This window comes from Littorina saxatilis, linkage group LG9, assembly GCF_037325665.1.
Source record: "Littorina saxatilis isolate snail1 linkage group LG9, US_GU_Lsax_2.0, whole genome shotgun sequence".
NCBI classification, from domain to species: domain Eukaryota; kingdom Metazoa; phylum Mollusca; class Gastropoda; order Littorinimorpha; family Littorinidae; genus Littorina; species Littorina saxatilis.
In genome coordinates, this window is record NC_090253.1 from 38,865,332 (window position 1) to 38,877,786 (window position 12,455).

Genomic DNA, 12,455 nt, shown 5'->3' on the forward strand with positions numbered 1-12,455 from the left:
AAGATTTTTTTAAATCTGTAAAATCAAAAAAATTAACTGCTGGTGTTTTGCTTTTCGGTTTTCTTTTTTTTCCTGAATGCTGTCCTCCACAGGGGAACTTTTTTTAAATTTTTTAATCGTATTAATTGTGCTGTCGTCTTACTGAGTAAAGATTTTTTTTTTTTTTTACAAGACAAAAAATAGATTTTCTTTTTAAAAACCGACTCCTTCAAAAAGCTTCAAAACGGGAATTCGAGCCCAATTTCGAAAATGGTATGGCACAGGAACACAGACGGTAGCTGTAACATGTAACTCCATAAAATTTCTTATTACCATTGAACTGGGGATGAGCGACAGATAATTTGAACCCAGCATTAAAAAGCAGTGATTTGAATATGATTTAAATCTCAATTCCTAGTTTACTACGATACACAAAAACAAGTCGCGGGAACGGATCAATGATGTTTGACCAAAATGTCAATAAATCTGACGGAAAAGTACGATCGAGACAGTGCCGTGTCAATTTTTCTTAAAGCTCGGATATGACGTCATCAAAATGTCAATAAATCTGACGAAAAAGTACGATCAAGACAGTGCTGCCTCAATTTTTCATAAAGCTCGGATATGATATCATCAAAATTGTCCATTAAAAAACAAAATAGAATAAAAAAATATCTGGGTATAATTATCGTTTGAAAGAATGTAAATGAAAATAACAAGTCGCGTAGGGCGAAAATACAACATTTAATCAAGCTGTCGAACTCACAGAATGAAACTGAACGCACTGCAATTTTTCAGCAAGACCGTATACTCGTAGCATCGTCAGTCCACCGCTCGTGGCAAAGGCAGTGAAATTGACAAGAAGAGCGGGGTAGTAGTTGCGCTGAGAAGGATAGCACGCTTTTCTGTACCTCTCTTCGTTTTAACTTTCTGAGCGTGTTTTTAATCCAAACTTATCATATCTATATGTTTTGGGAATCAGGAACCGACAAGGATTAAGATGAAAGTGTTTTTAAATTCATTTCGAAAATTTAATTTTGATCATAATTTCTATATTTCTAATTTTCAGAGCTTGTTTTTAATCCATATATAACATATTTATATGTTTTTGGAATCAGGAAATGATGAAGAATAAGATGAACGTAAATTTGGATCGTTTTATAAAAAAATTTTTTTTTTACAATTTTCAGATTTTTAATGACCAAAGTTATTAATTAATTTTTAAGCCACCAAGCTGAAATGCAATACCGAAGTCCGGCCTTCGTCGAAGATTGCTTGGTCGAAGATTGCTTGATTGAAAAATGAGGGTGTGACAGTGCCGCCTCAACTTTGACAAAAAGTCGGATATGACGTCATCAAAGACATTTATCGAAAAAATGAAAAAAACTTCCGGGGATATCATTCCCAGGAACTCTCATGTAACATTTCATAAAGATCGGTCCAGTAGTTTAGTCTGAATCGCTCTACACACACACACGCACAGACAGACAGACAGACAGACACACACACACACATACACCACGACCCTCGTCTCGATTCCCCCTCTATGTTAAAACATTTAGTCAAAACTTGACTAAATGTAAAAACATCTCCTCATACACACCCACACCCACATCTCGATTCTGCCGGGAAAACATTTAATCAAACAATGACTAAATGTAAACCAAAAAAAATTGCCCATACTTCTAAACAATGCCGCTCACAGACCGGCACTCCCCCTGCCACACGTTGGAACTACGCTGAACGACTGACGGATTTAAGAATGAAATATATCTTTGTTGGTCGTCCAAAAAAAGACGTTGCTCCAGGTATACCGATCAGATTTTGTAGCTGACAAACAAACAAGACACAGAAAAACACAGAAGAACACACAGAAAAACGAACAAAATAACGCTGACCAACAAACAAGAGACAGAAAAACACAAAAGAACACACAGAAAAACATATAGAAAAACACAAAAGAACACACAAGACAACACTGAAAAACACCAAAAAAAAATGTTGAAGAACACACAGAACACGCGAAGACCAGACACAACAAACGCAGAAGAAAACACAAGGCAACGCTGAAGAACACACAGAAAACATACCAAAACGCAGAAGAACACAAGACAACGCTGAAGAACACACAGAACACACATAAAAACACGGAAGAACGCACAAGGCAACGCTGACGAACACACAGAACACACACCAAAACGCAGAAGAACACAAGGCAACGCTGAAGAACACACAGAACACACACCAAAACACAAGAACACAGGATAAAGCCAAACACTTACAATGGCCAAACCGCTCCTGATGGAGAGCTGCAGCTTGCTGAACCCCAGAACTCCGAGCTTGCCGATCTTCAGGCTGACCCCAAGCCATCTCTTCAGGGCGAACTGTATCAGCCATGCCATCAACCTGCAAACAACCAGTGATTCTATGATCTCTCAATCAACCATAACAGGTAAGCCTAGCGAACTACATCAGCCATGCTATCAACCTGCAAACAAACGGAGATAGTACGATCCATCAATCAACCAATGATAGTTATGCATCGATCGACATTGAGTCACTTCTTCAGGGGGAACTTTATCAGTCATGCAATCAACCTAAAAACGACCAATACAAAGGTACGTATCAATCAAGCACTCCTTCAGGGCGAACTGTATCAGTCATGCTATCAATCTGCAAATAACTAGAGATACATTATGATATCTGAATCAACCTTCTTCTTCTTCTTCTGCGTTCGTGGGCTGAAACTCCCACGTACACTCGTGTTTTTTGCACGAGTGGAATTTTACGTGTATGACCGTTTTTTACCCCGCCATTTAGGCAGCCATACGCCGTTTTCGGAGGAAGCATGCTGGGTATTTTCGTGTTTCTATAACCCACCGAACTCTGACATGGATTACAGGATCTTTTCCGTGCGCACTTGGTCTTGTGCTTGCGTGTACACACGGGGGTGTTCGGACACCGAGGAGAGTCTGCACACAAAGTTGACTCTGAGAAATAAATCTCTCGCCGAACGTGGGGACGAACTCACGCTGACAGCGGCCAACTGGATACAAATCCAGCGCGCTACCGACTGAGCTACATCCCCGCCCCGTGAATCAACCAATAACAGGTATGCATCATTCAACAATAATAATAATAATAACGATTACTTATATAGCGCGTAAACCTCGTGGTGACAAGCCCAGAGCGCTTTACACTTACATAATCATAATACAAACAAGGAAAGAGAACTAAATCCGAATTAATTCAAACATGGTCACACACACCCACACACGCACGCACACACACACGCACACACACACACACACACACGCGCGCGTGCACACACACACACACAAGGACACACACAAGGGGTCCTGATTTGGCCTATATGGTCCGCTGGACCCAAAAAGCAACAACTAACTAACTAACTAACAATCATTCAACAAACAGCCGGCCACTTCTTCAGGGCAAACTGTATCAGCCGTGCAATCAACCTGCAAACAACCAATACAAAGGTATGCATCACTCAAACACTTCTTCATAGCGACCTGTATCTCGGTCACTTGATCTCTGTAAAAGAAATCTTTAATTCGAAAGGTGATCCAGAAATTCAAGTGAACGGCCTGAACTGGCATAGAAAGTTTGAATGAAATGACACGGGAATTAATGCTTTAGATTGGGTGCGAAATTTGTCGCAATAGTTTTTTGGCCAGATTGACACAGGTATCACTTATGAATGTAATCTGGAGGGAAAAAATCCACTCTGTTAGAAACCAGCAATGTAGGCTGCAGATGTTTGGTATGTCTTTCTTTCTTTATTTGGTGTTTAACGTCGTTTTCAACCACGAAGGTTATATCGTGACGGGGAAAGGGGGGGGGGGGGGGGGGTGTTCGGTATGTGGTCAAGTGGCAAAATACCAGGTAAACGCCTTGGCAGATCCAGATTTATTAGACGGCTTACGCGGGAAGGCAGTTACCCTGAAGTCGAAAGTGATAAATGCAATCCGTTGTGGCTTTAGCAAAAGCTGTGCGCCACATAAAAAAAAATAGCAGAGTAGTGTGAATCGATGAATCAAATCTTGAAACTCCTCTTCGACAATAACTAGATCAGTTGCGTGTGTACCTTGCAAACAAGACAAGAGTATGAATCAGTGAATCAAATCTTGAAACATCCCTTCACCAATGGACCAGTCATGCTGCGCAGTGTCTGTATTAGATACTGGTGCGAGGACACCCAAAACAGAAGTTGCATGCGTTGAAACACCAACAGGATCACTATAGAGCTCATTAAAATGTACATAATCAAAATACTACCTTGCTTGGTTTTATATTCAAAATAATGAAACTGCGTTATATCCTTCATTTTCAGGGAATAGTGATTACACAATGCATAGAATGACAAAGACAGTCACACAGACAAAGAAACAAGTCGCGTAAGGCGAAAATACAACATTTAGTCAAGCTGTCGAACTCACAGAATGAAACTGAACGCAATGCAATTTTTCAGCAAGACCGTATACTCGTAGCATCGTCAGTCCACCGCTCGTGGCAAAGGCAGTGAAATTGACAAGAAGAGCGGGGTAGTAGTTGCGCTGAGAAGGATAGCACGCTTTTCTGTACCTCTCTTCGTTTTAACTTTCTGAGCGTGTTTTTAATCCAAACATATCATATATATTATGTTTTTAGAATCAGGAACCGACAAGGAATAAGATGAAAGTGTTTTTAAATTGATTTCGAAAATTTTATTTTGATCATAATTTTTATATTTTTAATTTTCAGAGCTTGTTTTTAATCCAAATATAACATATTTATATGTTTTTAGAATCAGGAAATGATGAAGAATAAGATGAACGTAAATTTGGATCGTTTTATAAAAAAAAAATTTGTTGCAATTTTCAGATTTTTAATGACCAAAGTCATCAATTAATTTTTAAGCCACCAAGCTGAAATGCAATACCGAAGTCCAGCCTTCGTCGAAGATTGCTTGGCCAAAATTTCAATCAATTTGATTGAAAAATGAGGTTGTGACAGTGCCGCCTCAACTTTTACAAAAAGCCGGATATGACGTCATCAAAGACATTTATCGAAAAAATGAAAAAAAAGTCCGGGGATATCATTCCCAGGAACAGGGGGCGGGGATGTAGCTCAGTCGGTAGCGCGCTGGATTTGTATCCAGTTGGCCGCTGTCAGCATGAGTTCGTCCCCACGTTCGGCGAGAGATTTATTTCTCAGAGTCAACTTTGTGTGCAGACTCTCCTCGGTGTCCGAACACCCCCGTGTGTACACGCAAGCACAAGACCAAGTGCGCACGAAAAAGATCCTATAATCCATGTCAGAGTTCGGTGGGTTATAGAAACACGAAAATACCCAGCATGCTTCCTCCGAAAACGGCGTATGGCTGCCTAAATGGCGGGGTAAAAAACGGTCATACACGTAAAATTCCACTCGTGCAAAAAACACGAGTGTACGTGGGAGTTTCAGCCCACGAACGCAGAAGAAGAAGATTCCCAGGAACTCTCATGTAAAATTTCATAAAGATCGGTCCAGTAGTTTACTCTGAATCGCTCTACTTACACACACGCACAGACAGACAGACAGACAGACAGACAGACACACACACACACACAGACACACACACACACACACACACACACACACACACACACACACACACACACACACATACACCACGACCCTCGTCTCGATTCCCCCCTCTATGTTAAAACATTTAGTCATAACTTGACTAAATGTAAAAAGAAACAAGTCGCGTAAGGCGAAATTACAACATTTAGTCAAGCTGTCGAACTAACAGAATGAAACTGAACTCACTGCATTTTTACACAATGCATAGAATGACAAAGACAGTCACACAGACAAAGAAACATTTTTACAGCAAGAGCGTATACTCATAGCATCGTCAGTGCACCGCTCGATGCAAAGGCAGTGAAATTGACAAGAAGAGCGGGGTAGTAGTTGCGCTGAGAAGGATAGCACGCTATTCTTTTTAACTTTCTGAGCGTGTTTTTAATCCAAACATATCACATCTATATGTTTTTGGAATCAGGAACCCACAAGGAATAAGATGAAATTGTTTTTAAATCGATTTCAGAAATTTTATTTTAATAATAATTTTTATATTTTTAATTTTCAGAGCTTGTTTTTAATCCGAATATAACATATTTATATGTTTTTGGAATCAGAAAATGATGAAGAATAAGATGAACGTAAATTTGGATCGTTTTAAAAACAAATTATTTTTTTTACAATTTTCAGATTTTTAATGACCAAAGTCATTAATTAATTTTTAAGCCACCAAGCTGAAATGCAATACCGAAGTCCGGCCTTCGTCGAAGATTGCTTGGCCAAAAAATTTCAATTCATTTGATTGAAAAATGAGGGTGTGACAGTGTCGCCTCAACTTTTACAAAAAGCCGGATATGACGTCATCAAAGGTATTTATCAAAACAAAGAAAAAAAGTCCGGGGATATCATTCCCAGGAACTCTCATGTCAAATTTCACAAAGATCGGCCCAGTAGTTTAGTCTGAATCGCTCTACACACACACACAGACAGACAGACACACACACACACACATACACCACGACCCTCGTCTCGATTCCCCCCTCTATGTTAAAACATTTAGTCAAAACTTGACTAAATGTAAAAAGAAATATATATATATGCCAAAATAGCCAAAATAACAATGCTAAGAAAAAGGTTTCGCATAATTATTTTCTATTATTCGCACGTCACACACAACGTCCATCCCAGGACCCGAGTACCCAAAGTAGGTATGCGGATATGCAAATGAAATGGGTTGACTGAACGTGTGTCGAACTTTGAGAAGCTGGTTAAAGAACGAGCGGTACGGATCAATGCCAATGGAGTCTTGCAAGCCCAGGAAATGAGAGGAAGGAATGAGGGAGGGTGGGGGTGGGGGGGGGGGGGGGGGGGGGGGGTCGGTGAGACGCTTGAAAGTATTAAGTGAATACAAAGATTACTAAAAGCAAGAGAAACAGTTTAAAATTTTAAAAAAGACAGACAACTAAATGGTCGTAAACAAACAAAAGTCGCGTAAAGCCATGTCAAAACAGTTCAATCTTTCTGCCCTCCTAAAAACAAATCAAACTCAGCACACAAAGACTATAGATTTAACTTATTTTTTGCATGTAATATCTAAGTGTGAAAAAAATGAGAGAAATCAATCGGACAGACTTTATGATACCGAATGTTGAATATGATGACAAGCAAAGAGTCATATAAACGAGGGTTTGGTTATTCAAGGGGGTATATCTCTCCAATCAATAACAATCACATGACCTATTTTGGAATTGGTATTAATCCCCGGGTTACGTTTGTTGTGATGATGTGTTTCTATAAATAAATCCCTGCGCCTTGAATATGTGCGCGATATAAATTGCATAAAAATTAAAATTAAAATTAAAAATAAATAAATCCCTGCGCTTAGAACTGTACCCACGGAATACGCGCGATAAAAGCCTCATATTGATTGATTGATTGATTGATTGATTTGAATTAGTGTAACGTGTCTTTCCGATATTGCTGCAAATAGCGTAATTTCATGAGAGAGAGACTGGCAGGCAGACAGGCATAGACAGTAAGAAGACTGGCAACGAGAGACTGACTATTAGGGTTTAACGTCCTCTTAGACCAACTGGTCTACATTGGGACAGGTATTGGTAATACGCTGAAGATATGGTGTGATACTTTGATTCGAACAAGACCGCTGTGGCTGTCTTCTTCGACACACCAGCAATGGGTTTGTCTCGTCAAAGTATCGAGATACGATCATGATAATCAGAGACGAGAGATGATGCATGCGTGTCTTCGTGTTTTCCAAGCCCTGAGACTTTCGCTGTGAACATGGGATCTTTTTCGTGCGCATGTGTGCACACGGGGGTGTTCGGACACCGAAGAGAGTCTGCACAAAGTTGACTCCGAGAAATAAATCTCTCGTCGAACGTGGGGATCGAACCCACGCTGATAGCGACCAACTGGTTACAAAGCCAGAGCGCTACCAACTGAGCTACGTCCCCGCCCCGCAACGAGAGAGAGGGAGAGAGAGAGAGAGGGAGAGAGAGAGAGAGAGAGAGAGAGAGAGAGAGCGTGGGGGGAGGGGGGCGGATGACACCGAAAGACTAAGAGGAATCAAGGAATCGAGGTAAGAAAAGACTAAGAGGAATGAAGAAGTCGAGGAAAGGAGACTAAGGCAAAACAAAAAAATATATGTTGGTTTAGGGTAACGTGACCAAAAAAGATAGGGTCGGTAGGTCGGCTTTTTAATTTTTTTTTTAAATTTATATTTAGTCGATTTAAAAGGAGGTTACTTACCTTAGTCTAGGTATGGTTCGCCAAATGTGCCAACATTTTTGGGGTGTTTTTCTGAGAAATGAAAAAAAAGTTTTAGGGTCGGCGGGAAAAAAGTAGGGTCGGTCGGGTTACCCTAAACCAACATATTATATTTGTTTTTGGCCGAACAGAACACACACAAAAACAGAGACTGACACAGTGTGTGAACGTGCCTACGTCTTTGTCCACAATACAGCAAAAAAAAGACACATAAGTCTATAGCAAAACGTTGTCATCTGGGCGTATACAAACAATATGCACACCTATTATTCGCCACGTGTGTAACACATGCACACACAAGAGTTTCCATCTCTCTGACTTCGAGTTGACAAATTCTACTATGCACAGTTACCTACATCAATTGCCGTTTTTAGTTGACACGACCTGCTGTGAGACGGGGTCTTTGTAACTAAGCTGCTGCTACAAACTTCCTAGCTACTTCGAAGAGTTTAGAGTTGTAAAGATATGTGCAAAGTGTAACAAACGAAATACACCGGAAAAAAACCGACGGAGGCGGCAAACAGGCTAAATACTCTGATCAAAATCAAGAATAAGTTTTGTTAAAGTGTTTTAAAAAAAAAGAAGTTTCATTTGCTCTAGATAATTCATTTTTCATCCCCTAATTGCTATTATTGGTAATTACCCCCGCCCCTTTTTTTTTTAAACTGGTTACTGGAATCCGCTGGTTGTTTCATCGTTGTAGACATGTCCGTTTCAGGAATCAAGTAAAGCAGCATCCCGTGTTTTGTGTGTGTGTGTTTTTTTTTAATTGTTTTTTTTTGAATGAGCGTTCAACAAACAGCCCTTTCTTCCCTCTGTGTGTGCATGGCTGAGTGTGCGCGCGTGTGTGTGCGTGCGTGCGTGCGTGTGTGTGTGTGTGCGTGCGTGCGTGCGTGCGTGCGTGCGTGTGTGTGCGCGATTCCGTATTTTTGTTGCTTTGAGGTTGTTGTTATTTAAATTGATAGTCACATCAAGTTATTGTTCTTCCGAAGACACACCAGGAAAACTCCTTATCTTGTAAATACCGGTAATTACAAGGGTGAGTTTATGATATTCGTCAACATGCAGAATAAGTACTTGGAAAGCTTCCTGTCGTAGAACATGTAGCGTGTTCTTCGCCGCACATGCACAGTGCAAGCAGAAAGCACTCAAGCCAATACCGTGCACACGGCGTGTACACTATACGTATACTTGACTGTCTTGACGGGGGACTTCCGATGTGTGCCTGAAAGCGGACAAACACTCGAGTCCTTGATGGCTTAAAACCGTAGGACTTTTAATATTAATTTCACGATGTGTGCCAGTGCACGGTGCGTGTAATTCCCCGTCTTCCTGGCCTAAGCGGTACGGCCTGTCAATCATGTCAATATCACGCCAATATCACTTCCTCAATCTTTTGTGCACGTCATTTTCGGCCCGGTGTCACGATTTCATCTTTCGCCTGTGTACATATTTCCCCCTCGACATATACTCAAGACTGAAATGTTGTTTCCTGGTAAAATTAAGAAGTGAAATTATCTATGGAAGAAAAGCATGTCAGTTTCTTGCATGTGAAGAAAATTGGTTGTGATATTTAATAGATTTCACCCCCAAAATCGAATTCTTCGAAAACGTGTACTGAGTGGTTACGTACCTTGCGTAAGAAGGAAAACATTTTAGGATGAATCAAATTTCTAAGTTAAATAAAACAAATTGGTTGGACAAATTTGGCCCCATGAATGTAAGGTACACAAGGTCGCTCATCAGTACTATCGAAGGGTGGTTTTTTTGTTCAGTGTAGAGTTTATACTAGTTCAACGAGGCCGAGAAGCGAAATATCAACACGGCGAAAGATGACAACGTCACACCGGCCAAAGAATGAAAAAATAACGGGTTGCCTTTTCACTGCTGTACAGCTGAAGTGAGGCGATTCGGAGGTCATTCAGATTAGCTGTCAAGTCAGATGCCATTAACACTTGCAGACACACTTTCATTTATTTATTACCCTCCTGCTTTGCGTTAAAACGTCAGACAGGAAAAGCGAAAGTAGGGCCGTGTTGGAAACAATAATGAATGCTACTTGTAAAATCATAAGTTAATGTACTGTGTGTTCCGTTTTTGTCTCTCAGCCAAAAGTATTATGAATTTTGTGATCAAAGTTTTAAAAAAAAAAGAAGAAGAAAAAAAGTTATAATTATTAAAAAAATATATATTGAAAAAAAGGGGGAGGTGCGTATTCGCTGTGCTACAACAACGCATCCACTTCTCTCCTCTGTTCCAACAGTTTTGTTTTTACCTGTCATTCAAACCTTTTTTTTATAACTACATAATTCGGTGCATCGGTTTTTTTTTCTGTACGAAAACCGACCATTCACAAAACATGTGTGATGGTATCTCCACCAGTAGTATTATTAACTTTTAAAGGAAATGGAGTTGCCTACTTCCAAGTGATCTCTTTCCTCCTTCTTAAAGTTGAGTTCTCATGTCATTCATAGCTACCAAGTTTGGTTACATTTTCCGTTATTGTTGGACATTTTCCTGGAGAAAAAAAACACGTTGTGTATAATTATGGTGTCAATAGAAACATGACATACCCATTGTGTTGGACATGGTCCCAGGCCTGAAACTAGAATTAAACATAGGAATTAAAACGTTAAAGTTTCAAAAACCAGAACATTTTTGTAGATTATGTTTCATTTCAGACTGCACCAATAATTTGAATAACAGATTTCTCACATCTAACTAATATCCTGTTAACAGATTTTCCTTCATGCGTTAACAATCCGGATCACTGCCTCAGATTTGTACATGGGATGAGGAGATCCCTCCATTTAAACACATACCACAAAATCAACTGCCTGGCCGCTTCCGGTCCGGTAGAGACTGGGGATATTTTAATTCATAAATGAACTTTGATAAACAACACTAGTGTCAGTTAAGGCGGAGTCACACCAAGACAACGCACTGAAAATGAATCAAAAATGGAAAATAATGATCAGTGCGTCGTTGTGTGACCGCAGTTTTGTAGAAGCACATTTTTTTGCATGCTCAAAAAAAACCAACGCACACAGCGAATGACAACGAATGCGTAGCGTTGGTCTAGCGCGCTCGACGAACGAGTAGCGCATATTGACGCACACCCAGCGAACAACAACCCACTGGCCAAAATCGCAATTTTTCGCGATATTTCAGTGCGCTGGCCGTGCGTCGTCCTGGTGTGACTCCGCCATTACACAGTTAATCTATCAAAAAATTCACACTGCACAGACAGAACCTAAGCAGCTGACATTTGCTTTGTGCCCAAGTGGAGGGATGGTTATATCCCAAGTAAGAGTCTTGACAGCTTTAAGAAGGTGATCCAAATCGTTTACAGTGGAACCCCCCTGTTAAGATGCCCTCCCTTTTAAGACCTTGTTTTATCAGATTTTCTGTTCCCAACATCTGTAAATTTACCCCCATTTTAAGACTCGCTCCTTTTTTATTACATTTAGTCAAGTTTTGACCAAAATGTTTTAACGTAGAGGGGGAATCGAAATGAGGGTCGTGGTGTATGTGTGTGTGTGTGTGTGTCAGTGCATGTGTGTGTGTAGAGCGATTCAGAGTAAACTACTGGACCAATCTTTATGAAATATTACATGAGAGTTCCTGGGTATGATATCCCCAGACATTTTTTTCAGTTTTTGGATAAATGTCTTTGATGACGTCATATCCAGCTTTTTGTAAAAGTTGAGGCGGCACTGTCACACCCTCATTTTTCAATCAAATTGATTGAAATTTTGGCCACGCAATCTTCGACGAAGGTGGGACTTTGGTATTGCATTTCAGCTTGGAGGCTTAAAAATTAATTAACGACTTTGGTCATTACAAATATGAAAATTGTAATTAAAATTATTTTTTTATAAAATGATCCAAAATTACGTTCTTCTAATTCTTCATCATTTTCTGATTCCAAAAACATAAATATGTTATATTCGGATTAAAAAGAAGCTCTAAAAATTAAAAATATAAAAATTATTATTATTAAAATAAAATTTCCGAAATCGATTTAAAAACAATTTCATCTTATTCCTTGTCGGTTCCCGATTCCAAAAACATTAGATATGATATGTTTGGATTAAAAACACGCTCAGAAAGTTAAAACG

At 39.8% G+C, this 12,455-nt stretch overlaps 1 protein-coding gene across 2 annotated transcripts in view; it reads right to left on the reverse strand.

Moving 5' to 3' along the window:
* Positions 1-12,455, reverse strand: part of LOC138976007 (protein hobbit-like) — a 138,413-nt gene that overhangs the window by 119,893 nt on the left and 6,065 nt on the right. For both annotated transcript variants that reach the window (XM_070348798.1, XM_070348797.1), the window contains exon 2: positions 2,262-2,385. In XM_070348798.1, the coding sequence (XP_070204899.1) occupies positions 2,262-2,385 (124 nt within the window). The remainder of the gene's footprint in view (positions 1-2,261; positions 2,386-12,455) is intronic.